Source organism: Thunnus maccoyii, chromosome 7 (genome assembly GCF_910596095.1).
Source record: "Thunnus maccoyii chromosome 7, fThuMac1.1, whole genome shotgun sequence".
NCBI lineage: Eukaryota > Metazoa > Chordata > Actinopteri > Scombriformes > Scombridae > Thunnus > Thunnus maccoyii.
Window position 1 is genome coordinate 14,442,147 of NC_056539.1, and position 19,583 is coordinate 14,461,729.

Sequence of the window (19,583 nt, forward strand, 5' to 3'; positions counted from 1 at the left end):
GGGATGGACAATGTCCCCGCTGTGTCAAATATTTGTGTAATACAAGTGGAGAAAGTCAAACCACTGAGAGCTGTTGTAAATTGAGTTTCTTTTTTGCAGGATACTGAAAAGTTTTTAAAAAAAAATTTTTTTTTTGGACTGTGCAGAAAGTTTATTTCCTCATCTGAGTGACTGAGGAAGTGTTCAGGAAGAATTAACAATGAAAAAACCTGTGATTTGAAACTGGACAAAACTGGTTCACGATGTTGAGAGAATAAAGTATTCCTCTTTGGTTATTTGGGCTTTTTCTTTAAACATTTAATATCTCAGAGGGGGAAAAGATAAAAACAGCAGACGCCTGGAAGGATGAACACAAGTTTGGTTTATTTTTCACACATAGTATTTCTTGTACAGCACTTGGGAAACACATTAGGAGGGAAGACACAGTGCATTAAAAAAAAAGTTCCTTGGCTTTTTAAAGGAGAAACAAACATGAGCTTGTGAAACGGAGAGAAAAAAAAAGTGTTTTTTTTTTTTTTTTTTTACTGTTGGAACAGAGAAAGCACAGGCAGGGGAGAGACGTTACTGACAGTTAAAGAAGAGTATCAAATACAATGTCCCAAATATTCACGCTATACCACCAAATGCATAGCCATTATACAGCATCATTCTGAGTAGTATACAAGCTTGTGTATGAGAATATTGTTTAGGTCTGCCTGTGGCTGACAGGAAGGGAAAGAGGCAGGGAAAGGCATTGAACTGTACAGATTATCTCTGAGCCATTGTAGAAGTCCCCTTGTAATTCTCCAATCCTGCATTAACGCTGCAGTGAGAAACAGACAAATCTTGCTAAAATTTTATACAACAGAACTAAATTGCATACTGTAATGTAAAATTCATCCTCCTGTGAAGCTTGTGGCTGTGAGACCATTGAGTAAAATCAGATTTATCTCGTTCTATCAGCAGAAGTGGAGCCGTAGTGCAACAAGCATGCAGTAAAAAGTGGGACCTCTTCGATGGCTAAATCTGTATCGCCATCGCCTGCTGTACACAGACCACAGACTCAACAGAAACGTAGTATAATTACACAATAAGGACTGAAAACAGACTAAAGTACGCTTACTACCACTTAGTTTTGGAAAAGGGGGATAAAAACAAAAACAGCAAACGGTAGACGGAGGAACTTTTCTCCCAAATGTAGGGTCTTTGTTTTTTTTTCTTTACACTGGACTGCTGATGTTGTACACCCTCTCTGCCTGTCACTATCACCAAGGATAAAGATACACTGATTTAACCAAAAATAATACAAAAGAAAAAAAAAAAAAATTAAAAGAACAAAAATAATTTTTCCCACCTGTGTTCCACTTGATTTTACGTCTGCATGTGTGTGCGCATCCCTCTCTGTTTGCTCCCCCCAGAAACGCAGTCATAGGCAAACCCCAATACAATAAACATATTATTACGTAAGACGAGCAATCACTATTCATAAAAAATACTGAAATAAATGGGTATTAAAAAGAAAAAAAAAGCTTGAAATGTGCCTTTTTAGATGTACACATTGGTGACGCATGTTCTAAAGAAGCGGAGAGCTCTGATATACAGTTTGCCTGCCGGTTTGGAATATGATACAAGGAGGACTGAAAAGAAAGAATCAGGTTTAAGGTGGTTTAGCATCTCAATTAATAGCAATCAATAGCTTATCAAACAAGATTTTAACCAGAGCACTTTGAACACTAGCACATCAGCAGGCAGTGATGGAGATGATGACTCTGAGAAACACGTAATCTCATCTGGTTTGCAAATGAAAACAGCAACTAGTTGCATAAAATTTGAAAGGTATCGGATTAGTTGCTGCTTAGTTGGCTGCTGATGATAGCGTAATCGGGTCGTGTTAATTTGCCCTCTTGTCTGCCTTACAGTGAAGTTTGCGTGCTGCTACTTCATCTAGCTGACAGTGCCTTTAATGAGAGTGAGTGCAGCGCCCGGTGTCAGGAGAACAATCCAGAGGAATTAGAGGGAACAGCTCGGCTGATGTTCTCTGTTTGTGTCTCTGGGCCCTGGGAGAATCCCATTGACTCGGCTGCTCATTAGACGCTGCCTTTGTCAGACCAAAATAAAATAGATATTAAGCAGTGAGACGGGAAGCGCAGCGATGAATGTTTAATTGGGTGCTCTGTGTGTGTTGTGTGTGTGTGTTTCTCTCTTCCTGCGATTACCTCAAGGGGGTATATATGTGTGTGCGTGTGTGCGTGCGTATACTCTTGCCCAATGACGTGCGCCTTGTGTGTGTGTGTGTGTATATATGTGTGTGTGTGAGCAGGTCTATGTTTCATGACAGTGTATGTGGATATCTGAAGCGGCCCCCTCCGCCCCTCCATCTCGGAGCGTCATCGTTCCCCAGCTCCTGACACCTCTCGCTGGGGAGAGCGAGCTGCGGCGTCAGCCTCATTAAGGCTTCCACTGTCTGGCTAATGAATCGATTGTGTGGTATCAGTGCTCCTGGCTGGCGCTCCCACAGTGCCGCTCTGCGCCTCCTCTGGGGGCCTCCCTTCCACTGAGCTCTTAATCAGGAAACAGCCCTAATTACCCTGCCTCCCTCCTTCTCCTCCTCCTCCTCTTCCTCCTTTTCATTTATTTTCCTTCCGCACTCTAACTTTCTCTCCTCCTTCTTGTCTTTCTCTTTATGCACCACCGCCCTCTTCCTTTGTCCTTCTTATCTCGCTGCTTCCCCTTCTACCTCTCTCTCTCCTATCATGCCTCATCCTTGGGCTAAAAGTGGAAAGGAGGAGGAGGGAGGGGGCATTGGGAGCTTCCACAGTAGCTTATATCACAGCAAAAGGGTGAGAGGGGGTGATGTATTAGGGGTGAGGGTCAGGAGGACTCAGTCCTTTGGAAAGAAAGCAAGAGCTGAGACGGAAGTGCTGCTGTTGCTGATGTAATGGTAATCTGGAGCGGTTGGCAGGGCAACTGCTTGCCCCCCTCCCCCAACCCATGTCCCCCCAAAAAACCACCCCAAAAGTCTCCGTCCTGTCCCTTCCCATCTCGTCCCGGCCCTCAGTACACCACCTCATACACCGTGGCCTTCTTGTCCCCGGAGCCCGTCACTATGTACTTGTCGTCCGGGGAGACGTCACAGCTCAGCACAGACGAGGACTCCTTGGACTGGGAGCGGACGAGACACAGAGAGAGAGAGAGAGAGAGAGAGAGAGAGAGAGAGAGAGAGAGAGAGAGAGAGAGGTATGTGATGATAGATGGATGGAGACAGACGGAGAGACACAAACACAAAGAGAGCGAGATGTTAGAAAAGATATGACTCATCACTTAATACTCAATCATACAAGACATATTTGCATTTCAAAACAGTCGGCAATTATTTCCAAACAGACAACTCTACAGCTCCAGGATGCTGACTCATATGTCTGTTTCAATGTGAGACTCACTGCTCACCAACTGCAGGTTTAAGCATCACAAGTCTGATGGTCTGCGTGAACTGGCAAAATGCACAATCCTTTCTTTTTTTTTTCCTCTTTCTCCTCTATGTCTGAAAAGCCAGACCTGGGCACCTGGCTTTAGATGATATAAAGCTCCCCCCCTCCTCCTCCTCCTCCCACTGCTCTATCATCATTTATCTTCCTTCCTTTCTTCCTTGACTCTCCTCCTCCTCCTCCTCCTCTTCCCTCTCCATCCTCTTAGACTCCCCTTTTGCTCCGCCCCCCTCTCTCATGACGGCTCCTCCTCCTCGTCTCTGAGAACCTCTCCCCTTCCTCACTCCCTCCCTCCCTCCCTCCCTCCCAGCTACAGGCACAGCAGGGCTGTCAATCTTCAAGCCACCGGTGAGAGGCCATTTCACACAGGATCCCTCATACTACACCAAGATAGCGGGGGGGAGCGTTCAGGAGGGAGGGAGGCAATGACAAGCCAACGGATGAGTTTGGGAGAGAGGAAAGAGAGGGGTTAGAGCAGAGATGGAAAGAGAGAGAGAGATAAAATGTAGTAAAACAGAGAAACATTAAGACAACATCAAATTAGCAAAAATAATCAAAATTATACACAATGAAAAAGAAAAGAAGCAGACCTAGCGGACAAAAAATTGTGAGTTGGCCTAAAAGCACCTTTCTCACCTTAAGCTGACAAAAAGCTGAGAAAACCTTAATGATGAACAGACTCAACAACAGATTTGAGCTGCAACTAATGATTATTTTCATTATCGAATAATAATCTGTATAATATTTTCACAATTCATTGACAGATCTTTGGTCTATAAATTATTGAAAAATTCACATCACAGTTTTCTAGAGCACAAGTTGACAGATTTGTCTAATCAACGGTTCAAAACCCAAAGATATTCCATTTACAGTGATAAAAAGCAAAACAGATCCTCACATTTGACAAGCTAATACTAGATTACAATCAAATAATTGATTAATTCGACTTCTAATCGATCGTTTCGACACTAGAGGGTAACTAACACTGCTACATTTTGGGAGAGAGTTTAGCTAAATGGGTTGAAAAATATGTATCAGCGTGCTACAACCAAAGAGAAAACCCATGAGATCACTCGTTTGTTCTTCTTTGTTCTAGCGTTTTGTGCTCAACTGTGTATGTCTGTGGGATTGTACTGTTTAGTTATGTTTTCTTGTGATCTATTTCTTAATGAAAATGTGTGATTATAATGTTGTGTTATTGTAATTTAGTTTTGGCTGTAATGTAATACTAACATTTATAAAGCTTACTTGATAAAAATGAGACAGAACAGAAAAAGAACAGAAACATGGTAGGAATGAATGAGAACAAGAGAGGATAAAAGTGAAGACATAGTCTAAGAGAAAAAGGTTAAAACAATATGGATGAGGAAGATATAAAAGACAGGGATAAACAGAAAGACAAGGACAGAGAAAAAAGTGAGGATAGAGGCACAGACAGATTAGGAAAGACAGATAAAAATGAGTAAGCGCACAGAAGGAGAGGACAACAATAAACACAGAGGTGAGAAGAGACAGAAAGAGGAAAAATGGGTGTAGACAGAGCAAGAGAGGAGCAAGAGGGAGGTTAAAGAGAAGCAAGGACAGAAGACAGAAGCTGGAAAGGACAGCGATAAAGCAGAGAGGAGGAGGAGGAGGAGAGAGAGAGAGCAGCTCTGTGTAACACGGTGACAGGAGGGAACTGTTTGGCAGGAGAAACGTTTGGCATTTGGATAACAAAGTAGATAGCCAGCATTCTCCTTTCAGTCCACAGGGAGACAGGAGCCGCCAACCCTGCTGCCCACTGTAGCTTACAGAAATATGACAGCCACACTCCTCACACACACACACACACACACACACATATCACGCTCGTGCACGCACACATGCACACAAACAATTCTCAGCTTAAAAGTACCTTCATCTCCCTTGGCTAGTTTCATTCACACTCAGATGAACTGGCTCAGCTAAAAATATTGCATCCCTGCATATTCATTTTTCAATGTTTCCTCAAATGGAGCAATTGGACAGGATGGAATTATTGCATTTGTTCTGTGTTGTGTGTGTGTGTGTGTCTGTGTGTGTGCGAGTGTGTGTGCGCACGTTTGGAAGTCTGCACCCTCTCATAAACCCCTGCAAGTCACCTTGGATCAACAAATCTGGAATGTAAAAAAAATGTTTATCATTCCCTTTCTCCCTGCAAACCCCCTCATCATTTTCTCTCTTTTGCCTGTAGGGGTGTGTGTGTGTGTGTGTGTGTGTGTGTGTGTGTGTGTGTGTGTGTGTGTGTGTGAGTTACAGGGAGAGAGAGTTTAGGAACAGGAAGCAGAGATAACTTGCATTTGGTAACACAATCCACACTGACAAAAAGATCACTCTGCAGCCCCAAACAGAGCACTGCAACTCATCTCTCACCTGGAAAATACTAGCTCCATATGGTGTCCTCCATGCATTCAACAGATTGTCTTTTCCTGTGCTCACGAACCACTTGCCTGAAATAACACAGACACACACACAGTGTTTCAGGTCAAACAAAGGGAAAGGGGTGATGGAGGCATAATATACTGCGTGCATAAACTGCAATACACTGGAGAGGAGCGATAAGTGTGCGTCAGTGGCTGCAAGTATGCTAAAAACATTTAGGAACCAAGCCAAGTTGTGTGTGTGTGTGTGTGTGTGTGTGTGTGTGTATGAGTACGTACCGCAGTAGGCGAACTTGAGGGAGAGGACGCAGCTCTCGTGGAGGTGCAGCTGGTACTTGTCAGGTTTGGAAACGTGCAGGACTTCCACGTTGCTGCTCTCCATTCCCACAGCCAGCCACTCGCCTGTCGGACAGTAACCCAGAGAGAAGATCTGGAGACGGAAAGGGGAAGAAAGGAGGGAGTCAAAGGAAGGTGAATGATGGTAGAAAGTGAAATTCAGAGAGAGGAATATGAGGAAGGAGGACAGAAGATGAAGGGTGTAGATATAAAAACAAAAGGTGGAATGGGTGAAGAGGGAAGAAAGACGATAAGGTTGATGAAAGAAGAGCAACAGGGAGAAGGAGGAAGTGAGGACAGAAAAGTATTGAGGGGGTTAGTTGGATATTAAGGAAAAGAAAGATGTTGATTAAAGATGGTGGAAAGCAAAAAAAAGGAACAAAAACAGAGAGCAGAATGACGTAAGAGAGGTAAATATAGAGCGAATTAAGAAATAGAAAAACAGTGAGAGAGCGAAAGTGGGAGATGTAGAGAGACAGCAAGCGAGAGAGAAAGTCATTACACAGCGGATCGAAACTCATCTGACAACAGTGGTGAACTCTATATAGCTCTGTTGTGACAGTGAGGAGTGACTGAGAAAGGCACACAGAGTGTGTGTGTTCATGTCACTGTGTGTGTATATGACCATGTGATGCAAGTGTGTACATGTCTTTACGGAAATTTCTTTATATGTGTGTGTGTGTGTGTGTGTGTTTACCTGCGAGGTGAAGTCATGTTGCTGGAGTTGGCGTCCCTCTCGGAGGTCCCAGCAGCGGACCGTGTTGTCCAGCCCTCCCGTCCACAGCTTGGTGCCGTCGTTGGAGATGTCGATGCAGCTCGCTCCGTCTGTGTGGCCCTGGAACTGCCTGCAGGGAGGAAACACACAAGAGCTTCACACACATCTGAAAACACACACACACACACACAGACTCTGCCTCCTGTGTGTTCCTTTGCCTCTTTTCTCTTGAAGGTGTCAGACTGAATATATTTTAATCCTTCCCTCCCCGTGGAGCCCACTGCCCTCACCCCACCCACTCTTGATTTGCTTTTCTCTCCTGTTCCTCCTCCCTCTTCATCCTAACCACAATCTTCCCTCCACATCTGCCTCTCAATTCCTCTTCCTTTTTGTCCTACCTTGCCAGAATCTGGCTGTTTCATCCCATCCACATCGCCTATGGCTAATTCATCCATCCTCTCCTTAGCTGACGATGGGGTTGGTTGAGGAGGCCCCAGACTGCAAAGATATTTCCTCCCTCCCTCTTTCTTCTTCCATATTTCATCTCCTTTCCTCTCCTCCTCTATCCTCCAGAAGTTCCTGAAATGTTTCCACGTCCTCCAGCCTTTTCTCTCCCCGCCCTTCCTCTCTCTCCCCTGTGTGCTCTCGCCTGACTAGACTCTATTTGTGGTGGCGAGACATCATATTTTTAATGTTTTTTTTCCCGTCCTCTCCTCCCTCTCCTCCTCTTACCTGACCAGGGTCTGGTTGTGAAGGTCCCAGACGACGATGTTGCCGTCGCTGCAGCAGGAGAAACAGACCTTGTTGTCAGGGGAGATGGCCAGAGCGTAGCAGGCGGGAGCGGACGACGTCAGCTCCGCCTTGATGCGTGGGGTGGGCGTGACCAAATCCCAGATTGACAGTGTGCTGGCTTCCCCGCCGACAATCAAGGTCCGTCCGTCGGGGAGTATTTTGCAGGAACGAATGTAGTTATCCCTGTTCTGATTGGACGAGATAAGGAAACCAGTTTGATTAGGCTTGTTGTAACTGGATCAAGGAAAAAAACTATATAAGTCATTATGAGACAGATAGTAACATGAAATTCAGGAAATTAATGTGGACATTTTGATTAAATATGACATGTTAAATAAAATAAAATCAGCTCAGTAAACACACTGTACATACACACATTTCTTTCACGGACTGATACGTGAATGTTTGCGTGTGTACCCATCTCTATTTTTAATACTTTTGTGTTCCTGCTTTCCTTCCTCCCTCGTGTCTCACCAGACAGTCCAGCTGGGCCATGGGGCTCTTGCTTCCTGGCTGGCTGATGTCCCACACCTTGACGCAGCCCTTGCCTCCCGTGTAGACGTGGCGTGTGGAGGTGCTGATGGTGACGGCACACACCACCTCTCCGTGGTTCAGGGTGTGGATCTGCCTGGCGTGGCGAGGGATTCCCGGGCCCAGCAGGGCGTCGGGGGGAAAGGGCACTGGCTGCATCTGGCCGTCCGCGCTCACGTGGAATGAGTAGGCGCTGGAGAGAAGATAGAAACGAGGGGAACATAAATAAATCAATACTTCAGAACTAAAGAGCTGCAGCTAAAAATAAACGTAGATATGGAAAGTAAGTACTGCAAGGAAGATTGAAGGGCTGGAGAAATGGGCCAAAGACGGGAGGAACGAGAGGGAATGAATTAATCAATCAATGAATAAACAAGTGAGTGGGTGAACCCAGAAAAGTGACAGGTGGATACACAGCACACTAACAACCGCGTACGTCAGTGTGGACGTTGTGAGGACTGTAAACACTGTTATGGCCTTGGAACACCAGTTATATTTGCCTGGATTCTGGCAATTACTTGACCCACTGTAACTGTAAGCGGGAACGCATAATGGTGGATTGTATTACAGGGCAGAGTCAGTGTGGCATTGCTAATGCCTGATCAATACTGTAGCAGTTTGGAGCCAAGGTTGTTTTATGATTTCAAATTAGCACTGCAAGAATGAATTGCTACTCTGCAACGAATGACAAAAACAACACAATTCCTCCTTCAGTAAAGCACAGGGAATATGTGCAAGTGTGTTGGAGGAGGTGCTCTGAAACTACTACTGATTCCTATCTGTTCCAAATGGATTATCACTGAGCTAGTTTAAACCACCGTATGTGTAATCATCTCTATCTTAAAATTTTTAGCCTGACATGACTTTTTTCTCCATTTTTTATAATCACTGCCAATAGTGAAGAAATTTAACTGATGAATATAATGCAAGTACTTGTGTTAAACATGTACACACTGGTGGAAGTAATGCTTCTACCAAATACAGTACCTATCAAATTTTTATAGCAAAATTGAATATCAACAGTGAGCAGATGTAAACAGACAATAAATACTTTCTATTTGAAGGAAAGTAATAAACACAAGTCTCAGTAAGCTCTATACATTTGTTCATGTTGCATACATGCAGGAGCAGAAAAGCTTAAGAAATACAAACTCACGGCTTGCCACCAGATGATCCAGGCAGAGAGGAGGACAGCCCTGGGGCCCTCAGGTGAGACCGAGAGTCATATGCGACCTGGTGGGAACAAAAGAGTGGACACACTATTAAAATCTTGAAAATGACTGACTTTAAAAAAATACCAGCTTATTTCCAGATAACTTGCATTAAAAGCTGTAAAGTACAAGTAAAGACAAAATTTATATACATTCATTTAACTTAGGGATACAAATTTTAAGCAATTTCTTAAATCAATAGTCGACTGTGTTAACAATCGATTATCAGTTAATCATTAACAACTTATGAAATAGGCTGGACGTTTTTCCATTATAAAACCATGTTAACCACTGACATGACCTATGTTTGACACAAAATCAGAGTAGGCTACATTAGTAATTAGTTCAAAGACCAGATAAAGTAAACACCAAGTTACTTTTATGACAAATTAAATAACACAAAATAATGACTTAATTTAAAATTACTGAGCTCCCACTCTGGTCTGTTGCCATCTATTCAACAACTGGCACAATAAAATCCAAAGTATTAAACACAACAAACGGTTGTACAACTTCCAGCTTCACTAGAGGACATAATTAGATCAGAGTAGATGTGTTGGACATATCTAACAATTGATTAACATTTAATCAAAATTGCTGCAAACTTCAATAGTAAATATCGTATAAATGTAAAACAGGTTACTCCAAGACAGACTTCAGTCTGACTGGTTTTATATAAAAGAATCTGCATGCCAGATCTCCATGATGGAGTAATGTGTGTGTTCACTGTAGCAAACGTTAGTCCAGCTGCTGGAAACAGCTGCTCAGCTGAACAGACGCACAAATACTGTCACTCCAAATTTATCTTTATCTAGCTTTATCTTTTAACATTTACTGCCACTGCTAGCATGCATTCATACTGAGAGGAAGGGAGTGTCGCTTATACAGTTCATCTCTTTTGTGCTGATTTTGTTGGAAACGTCTAATTAAAGTCCTGCTTGTCCTGGACGTTAGCATCATAGCGCTGCTCTCTGCTGTCTGACACTCAGCTCTCAGCCTTCATTATCTGAGCAGCTGCTTCTGTTCAAGATGCTAGTTTAGCATTAGATAGCTAAACTGGACATCTGCCAAACAACAACTTTGAGTTCCTCAACATGACACAGTGAGCAGATCGAGGCACACTGTGACTTTTTTCTTCCTTGGATGGTAGAGAGGTGTATTTGTTTTATTAGTGCAGTCTTTATGGGCGGTCACCAAACCTGTAACCCCACCTTATTAAAGAGTAAGAGGCTCCAACCAGGTACTAAGTTACAGTAAATCTACAGAACGTTTTCTGACAGTTACACTGCAAGTCCCTCGTCTTCTGCATTATCGGTTAATATATTTTTAATCAATAAAATTATTAACAGCAATTAATAGATAATCAATTAATCATGGACATCCCTAATTTAACCTAATCCATTTTCTAAAAGATAAAGGTGCAATTATTTCATATAATGACAGCAATGAAACAATAGCTGAAAGTAAATAAAATCATTCTACTCCAAAGCAGAATTGAAACAAGGAGGCTGACCAGAAAATAGCAAATAGAGTCTGTACTCTAAAAACTGTGCTGAAGTGTGTGAGCGTGCTGACACTAATATGTGATGTTGTGAGCATACTGCCTTTCCCCAGACTGGTGACAGGGTGGTGAACGGGGCACTGCAGAGAACATCCTGCATTAAGGCTGAGTTATGTTGAAGTCCTGTGGGAGCAACGTGCAGAGGCTCCATAGATACATGAACGATCCCGACGCTGCTGACATGCACATCCTCAAAAATGTAACTACAGAGCTGCTTGGGCTACTTTACGTGTACATGTTTCTGACAGCAGATGTGTGTACTGATACTGAAGACAACATGGAGGAGGTCGAGGAAAGACTAATCTTTTATTCAGTGACACTACACCGATTAACATTTTGTGATCCAGATAAGACATTACAATTGCAAAACTTCTCTCTATGACTGTCACTCCTTATCGCAATGAATTAAAGAATGTAAACAGGATAACTTTTGAGTATATAATGAATGCACAACACTACCAGATAACGTACAACAAGTTCATCTATTTTTGAGGTGGTGACAGTCAGAGGGTTGCATCTGATTCTGAACTATAAATCAAACCTTGACAAAGAAAAATGATTTGGCCTTTACTCACCATGGGGCTTCGGGAGTAGGCGCTAGCTGCTGCGCTGATTTGTGGGGAAAGAGTAAGAGCCCCACCAAAACCTCCTGGGCTGGCCAGCTCCCCATTCAGTCCTGCGTGGGACACCACGCCAAAATGAGCCGGGTATGAACCGGGGGGCACAGACATGGGACTGCGGAGAGCTGGGGAGGGAGGGAAAGAGGAAGGAGGGATTGAAGGATGGAAATAAAGAGGGGGAACAATACATAATACATAATACACAAGCACAAACACAGTCACAGAGAGGCATACAGCTACACAGGTTGAGAACAGAGAGCAGTCCAGTATGACCATGGTCTTCACTGCTGGCCTCAGAGGAGTTCAAATACAGCAGAAAGGGGTTGAGAACATTGCTCCAGAGAACAAGGGTGATAGTTTGAGTCAGGATGAACTCATATTTTTTATTATTAATATTCAAAAAGTCAATCCTTAGGTACATTTTATTTCTTACTTTTGGCACAAAACCATAAACTTTCATCATATTTCAAGACAACAGTAATATCACAGCATAAACAAATGATGAAATGGAAAAACTGAGGAACAAGAGGATATTTGGCATGAAGGGCAGAGGTAAACTAGGTGCAAATCCCATCAAAGTCATAATAGTCTAAGTTTGTCCCAACTAGTCAAGCAGCAAAATTAGAAGGTAAGTAATGAGTAATGTAATTGCTTTCTCTACTGGGTGATGGGTAAAATAATCACATTACAGTTTTAGGTAAGGAAAAGATAATTTGTATTGGACTACTTTTTTCTCTGTAACTGGTAACAAATACAGTAAGCAAAGTTAGGAATGTGTGTACTACATTATTGTAGTCATAGCCAGTTATTACCAAGCTCCTGACAGCTACAATATAAAAAATAGTTTTTAGATTTTAAATATCATCAAGCTTGTGTTAACAGCCAGGAGAGTCTTACCAAGGGGGTCTGCAGCCGACGCTGCTTTGCTGACCAGGCGAAGGCAGGAGGTGCTGGGACCGGGAGCTCCAGGGGCTCCTGGTGCTCCAGGGGTAAGGGCCTCACGGTGGGATGGGGATGGGGTGCCAGACTTGGACAACGGAGACTGGGACTTATCCATCTGCGGAAAAGTCAAGCAATAAATATGACAAAAATATTACATGGCTAATCTGTAATATGACTTAACACAAATAATGCTTAAGACGCTCAAGACCGCCTTATTAGACTACCCTACAGAAGGACAGTTAGTCACTATTAGACCAATCTCAATGAAAAGAGAAGAAATTGTCTCAGTGGCACTGGCATATCAATTACAAAAACTAAAGTATCTGTACTAGACATTGATGTTGCTGCTCAATGTAATTTAATGGGACAAGAATTGGTTAATATGCAATAGTTCAGCCTTGTATGAATTTAAGTGTTTTTGTTCCCAAAGTGAAACACCATAAATTATGGCATTACATGTAACAAGAATGGACAACCTACGGGTACAAAGTGAAAAAGAATATCATTTTATTATCATAGAAAAAAGGCTGTAATATATTAGCATAAAAGAAAAGCAGTCCGAGCCTTCCTTCCCAGTCAGCAGAGAGCAGCAACTCCCTACGAATGGTGGGAAGGCTGACAGGTTTTGCTACTAAGATGTATTATCTTACTGTACCTGTGCAGGATCCTTGCCCTTTCCTGGGGTGGGGCTGCAGGGGTTTGGGGTGGAGGGGGCCTCTCCTGTGCCTGAGGAGCCTGGAAGCTCTTTCCTTAGGGTAGGAGCCCGGTCTAACCCATTCCCATGGGGGGAGTGAGGAGGGCTGCCCGCAGGAGAGTTGGGCTCCTGAATGGCAAAGAGAGATGAAAAAAGGGATTCAAACGTCCACCCAGAATATAAAATATTTCTTCTCAGTCTAGGATGCTCCCTCAAAACGCAAAAACTCTTTTGTTGTTGTGCTGAACTATTCTCCTAGTCCATTTCACTGCATGTCATCACTATGATGTGACATTTCTGATGATAACAAGTTTAGTAGTATTTTTTCACTGCACTTATTATACCACTGCACTACTATATAACAAGTGCACCAGTATGTAATGTCTTTTTCTTCAGATTAGTGATTCCCAACCAGGGAAAGGCAAAATAGATTCAAAGCAATTAAAAAATGGCTGAAATGTCCAATGTGAATTAAGTATCAAAATAATATCCACTTTTATATATCTAACAGTGTTAAATTTTATGGTGCGTCTTCTATTTAAGCCAAAAAATTCAGTTTCTCTTGCAAGACCTGCAAACACGTCTCTTCTGGTGTGGCTGCAGATATAAAGGCTTTCACACTTTCTTATAGGAAAATGCTGCAGATTCTTACTTAATGGATACAATATAACCTCTGGTGTCACAGTATGTATTGTGATCTGTAAAGGGACTCGGAGCTCAGGGAACATTACATGAAACAGTAGAGATTGTCACTGTCGCTGGTACAGTAGTGAATGGGCCTGGAGATAATGTTGCTGTTACAGGCTGCTTTCATCACTGGAGCCACTGTTGAACCAGCGCTGCCTCCCCCAGAACAGAGTGCTGGAGTAAGCATTTCTCACTGGGTCACAGTGATCAGCACAGACATTTTAGTGCTTATACACACACACACACACACACACACACACACACACACACACACACACACATACACGTACGCACGCATGCGCACACACATACAAGCTCGTCTACTAACACACTCACAGCCATTTACATGCCGTATACATACATACTCATCTGCACTTAGGAACGCACGAACATTCATACTTGCAGGCTCGCATGTATGTTTAAACGAATGCATGTACATTCTCTCTCTCTCTTCCTCTCAGTCTCTCTCTCACACACACACACACACACACACACACACACACACACACAGGTTTACTTAAATACCACTACTTGCCTAAACCTAACCCTTACCCTAACCTTAACCATTCACCCAAAAATCAGTTCTACCAATTGGGGACATGACTTTTGTCCCCAATTGCACAAGCCGTTCCCAATCAACTGGTCTCAAATCTGCTGTGTGTCCCTGAAAAGGACTTAAGACACACTAACACACACACACACACACACAAACCATTCACCAGAGAACATCCCTCCCTTTTTCTGCCATTTCCCACATTTGTCACTTTTTTTTTCTTTCTGCTTTTGTACCAGTTTCCAAATCACACAAGAGACCGGTTCCGCTTTTGTGTGCAATATCAAAATACAGAGGGCTTAGATAAAACATATTTTGGTACACTGCGTGAAGTATTTAAAGAACTAAAATATTCCAGGGGCATAAACGGCTTTGCATATATTAAATGAACCAGACTGTGGTTATCTAATGAGAGAAGGGAGGGAGAAAAGGAGGAGGTGGAGCGGGGTGAGAGGAGTGGGAAGGAAGGAGTGAAAGGAAAAAGAGAGCAGAGAGATGGAAGAATTGAGAGAGGCTTCAAGGAGGTTGGAAGGAGAACAAAAATATACACAGAAGAGAAAGATAAAACGAGATAGTTAGGAACCAAGTATTAGTGAATGTGTGTGCATGTGTGTGTGTGTGTGTGGACAGACATAGTAGAACACAAACAGTGGCGGCTGATAATGAGCTTACATAGGAGCTCTTCCTATTTACAAGGAAACTGCAGTGGAAAGCTGAATTCGCTACGTACCTGCTGACTCGTTTCACATTTCACAGTTCCACACACACAGCACACACATACTTGTGGCTTTCTCTAAAACTCTGCCGTGTGACTCGTGACTCAGGACTATCTAAATGAGGCCAAAAACAAAACTAAATAAAATAAACAAAAGGCTAATTTGTGGCGTAAAATCTAAATCAAGATGAATTAAAAACAGAACAATTTTACACACACACACAAACTAGCACACACGATAATTGTGTTGTGTTTTTTTTGTGGCTATGTAATTGATCTATCGACAGCCAGACAGATGAGGTTATGCAGAGTACGGAGGGTGTTTCCAAGCTGTGCCAAGCACATCTATAGTTATTCCCGCAAGCTACACTGGTCCTCCTGACGTTGGTAACATGCTTTATTCATGTGTGGTCTGCAGCACAGTGTCAGAGAGCTTCTGTCGGATAAAGGCTCCTTGTAACTTGTGGCTTCGTAGGGAAATCAAAGATATTTTTTGTAAGAGAGATGTACAGCTCTTGCACAAAGACGTAGCTGTGAGGAGATGTGTGGAGTTTCCATAGTGGAGATGGAAAACTGTGAGTAAACATTGGTAGTGAAAAGTGGAATATTTTGAATAGCTCAGAAGAAAGTAGAGACCTTAAGTCTTCTGTGATTTAAATATTAGCTATTCCCTCTGTGGAATGTATGACTTCTGGATGAGGACAAAGCAGTGACTAGTGGATACCAGTGTATGATTTTTTAGCAAAGTGGCCATTAAACGATCAGTAAACAGAAAGTAAATCACATGTGGTAGTGGACGAGCACCATTACTCCAAAAATAAGACTGGCCTTTTAGTAATATGAAACCCCTGGTCTTTTTCATTTAATGTCATGTAGATTCATAGATTATCAATAATCAAGTATAATTTCTCAGGTTTGTTTTTGGAAGTATTTCAGGTGAACAACAACATATGCACACACAGCACTGTATTTTCTTCCAGCTTCGCTTGCTAGGGAATTGAAGAAAACAACTTTTTTTAGTTAAAAAATATGTACAGTACGTTTAATTTTCATCTTTTAGGAAAAATTTGCTAAGCTCCTGTAACAGAAATGAGAGACAGAGCCACAAATTATTTAACATTACTTATCATTTAGCGCTTTTGGTCTGAGTAAAATATCTGGATATTTAGCTGTTGATTTTCCACTATGTTCACCAACCAGAGGACAACTTTGTCTGTCTGGTAGTGTGTGGTAGAGCTTTTTGTATCTGAAAAAAGCTTTCTGCTGAGGCCAAAAAAGATGCTGACAGTGGGAGGGATCCAAAAAAATAAAGCCGTGGGCCATAAAACTAACAATTACCCAAAAGACGCTAAAAAGCTGAGTAGAGTTGAGGTGAACCACAGAATTTGTGATAATTCTCTCTTTTCATCACTACAATTGATACCTTGCACACAGTCATTGGATACACTGTAATTATTTTAAAAAATGGATTACAGCAAATAAAATATGAGGATGTCAAAGATCATTTAAATTATACAGATAAGTGGAGTTCCCCTGGTGGTCACATAACCGCAACATCCTTGGTTTGATTCCAGCCAGGGACCTTTGTTGCATGTCATACCCATCTCTCTCTCCCCTTGCTTCCTGTCTGCCTCTTCACTGCCCACTATCCAATTAAGGCAAAAATGCCAAAAAAAAAAAAAAAAATCTTAAAAAAATACAGACAGGGAACTTACCTCATTGGAGACGTCCACAACCAGATTGTCTTCGCTCTTGTCTCCATCACTGTCCTGCAGGGCAGAGAAGACAGAAGCAGAGTAGAAATATATGGCTTCTTAATATCTGTTTAGTTAGTTAAGGTAGCTATTTTTCTCTCTATCATCTACAGAGACATACTGTATACTGTATGTGTTCATACACAACTTAAATAATAAAGGTGGACACATGCACAAACACACAAGTGCACACACAGATCGATATATCAATATCTCTGGCTGCTCTTTGCATCCTTCCACTGCCTGTCCAACATGCAACATTTAACACAGAGATACTGTATACCATATACAGTATATTTTCACCAAAAATCTCCCTCATACAAACACTATTTCAATCTCTTTCTCATACACACACACACGGACACGGACACACACACACACACACACACACACACACACACACACACACACACACACACACACACACACACGTGCGCGAGCGCACACACACACACACACACACACACACACACACACTGTTGCTCTTTCTCCATCCACGGCAAATTTTCGCTCTCCAAGCCATCTTTCTCTCTCTCTCCCTTTTTCTGGGGTGAGAACGATGGCACTTAGTCACCATGGCAACAGCGCTTTGATGTGATCATGGCCTGATATTCCTATTGACATCAGTGTGGAGTGACATCAGTACCTAATTATACAGAGCCAAAACAGGGCTATGTCTACAGCCTATTCCTCGAACAAAAATACAGAAACAGACAGAGAGAAACAGAAACGGTAAAAGAGAAAAAAGTAAAAGGAGAAATGAGGGATGGAATAAAAATGAAAAGACGACAGATAGTGAGAGGGAAAAGAAGAGAAATTGAGAGACGCTGATAAAGAGACAGAGAGCGATATAGAAGAGCAAAAGGCAAACAGAGAAAAATGGGAGTTGTAATGTGGCTCGACAGAGAGAAAGAGAGGAAAAACATTTAGAAAGTGGAAACTATCTGTGCTTGTTCTTGCTCTGAACTAATGGGAAGATTTGGACTGTTGCTGTTGATGCCAAACTGATTTAGCTGGAGGCCGTCTTGCACAGACAGACTCCCAGTGTCAATCAATCCTCCAGACTGCAAACACACAGCCATCTAATTCATTATAGCTATCTGCCTTGGCCGTCTCTCTTCTGGCATTACATCGCCTCTGGCTCCCTACTCTTCCCCGTTGGACCCATCCAAATCAAACACAACTCTAATTGGCCGTGAGCCTCCGACCCCGGTGTGGACTATAATGTCATAGGCAATGTCATAATACACACACACGCTATGATGTCCTCAGCATATACTATATGTGTATATATGTGGCTTTCTGTAAACTATTCTCTAAACATGATGCATACATGTGAACTAATGGCATTTAATTAAAATTGTTGGCTGCATGTTTATACGTTTATTGTTATTTACATGTAATTTTTATGTTTATTTTTCCTTGTATCCTCTATGTGCCATGTCTGGCATCATTTAGGGCTCATCTTATCTCGTCTTACAAGGACAAGGACACATACTAACACAAACACGTACATATGAGTGTGGCGGGAGGGGCTCTTTGTCATCGCAGCGCCTCCTCTTAGCCTCTGCTCCTCCCTGCGAGGAGGAGTAGCCTCCTGACGGGCCTTGACGCTCCTCAGTGGGCTGACTGTCTGTTGACGACACTGACTTACTCTGCGGAAAGAGACATAAGCACAAATAAAAGAGATGAACACTCACAGACTGGATTACACTACCACAGTAAAGAGAGGTGATAAAAGCTTGGGTGAAGACATCCAGATGCACATTTGACATAGAAACTAGCAAATAGATAAACACACCTGCCAGTGTACAGGTCATAATGTGAAGAAAATACTGGACAGTCAAATGCACACACACACGCATACACACACATATACAGTCGCTCTAAAGACATAAGCTCAAAAACACACTTGAAAGACTGAACAGAAATACACGAACACATATGATAACACAAACACACACAAGCAAACAGCAGGAACAGCAGACGTAAGCAGAGCAGGTTAAGACGTTGCCTTAGAAGCACACAGGACAGCCTACAAAGCTAATTAGCGCTCTCCCCTCGACACACCAGTCCTCATGTAAAATATGACTCTCATTATTGAGCAATAAAGCTGTGCAGGCATGTTTACAATACAGCCTGGCCTGGTGCTCAGCGCTCAGAAAAGCCGATCAAAGCATTGTGTTGTTTTTGCGTGAGGGCAGGGGCCAGAGGTTCGGTGAGGGCCACTTGTCATTCTCTGTCCCCCTGTGGGGAGGACAAGAACAGTGAGGTTTAACACACCAGTGAGTCACACAGGAAGGAGCCCACGGGGCTGACAGGAAGGAGTGCTGGAAAGAGGAGAGGAGAAACCACACAATGGACCTCAGTGCAGCTCAACAAACTTCCCTCTCTTCTTTCTTCTCCTTCTTCTCCTCCTCCGCCTTCTCCACTCTTCTCCTGACTTCCTCTTGCTGTCCCTTTTTTCCCCTCCATTTAAAATTCCAAGATGTTTTACTGGTGCGGGGCTCTCTCTCTTCGACAAATGGCAATTGATATGCATCTCTCCCCCTGCATTCTCCCCTCCCTTCTCAAACGCCGTAATGCTTGGCTAAGTTCAGCACAAACCT

At 42.7% G+C, this 19,583-nt stretch overlaps 1 protein-coding gene across 6 annotated transcripts in view; it reads right to left on the minus strand.

Moving 5' to 3' along the window:
• Window positions 1–340: 340 nt before the first annotated feature.
• tle2b (TLE family member 2, transcriptional corepressor b) overlaps window positions 341–19,583 on the minus strand; it is an 87,830-nt gene continuing 68,587 nt past the window's right edge. For 5 of the 6 annotated variants that reach the window (XM_042416104.1, XM_042416103.1, XM_042416106.1 and 2 more), the window contains 12 exons: window positions 18,489–18,629; window positions 16,936–16,989; window positions 13,227–13,394; window positions 12,527–12,686; window positions 11,585–11,754; window positions 9,394–9,470; window positions 8,181–8,430; window positions 7,647–7,894; window positions 6,897–7,044; window positions 6,143–6,293; window positions 5,856–5,932; window positions 341–3,141 (listed from right to left, as the gene is read on the minus strand). In XM_042416104.1, coding sequence (XP_042272038.1) covers window positions 3,034–3,141; window positions 5,856–5,932; window positions 6,143–6,293; window positions 6,897–7,044; window positions 7,647–7,894; window positions 8,181–8,430; window positions 9,394–9,470; window positions 11,585–11,754; window positions 12,527–12,686; window positions 13,227–13,394; window positions 16,936–16,989; window positions 18,489–18,629 — 1,752 coding nt within the window. In that variant the 3' untranslated portion in view covers window positions 341–3,033. Of the gene's footprint in view, window positions 3,142–5,855; window positions 5,933–6,142; window positions 6,294–6,896; window positions 7,045–7,642; window positions 7,895–8,180; window positions 8,431–9,393; window positions 9,471–11,584; window positions 11,755–12,526; window positions 12,687–13,226; window positions 13,395–16,935; window positions 16,990–18,488; window positions 18,630–19,583 lie in introns of those variants that run through there. The other variant, XM_042416108.1, reaches the window with a different exon arrangement.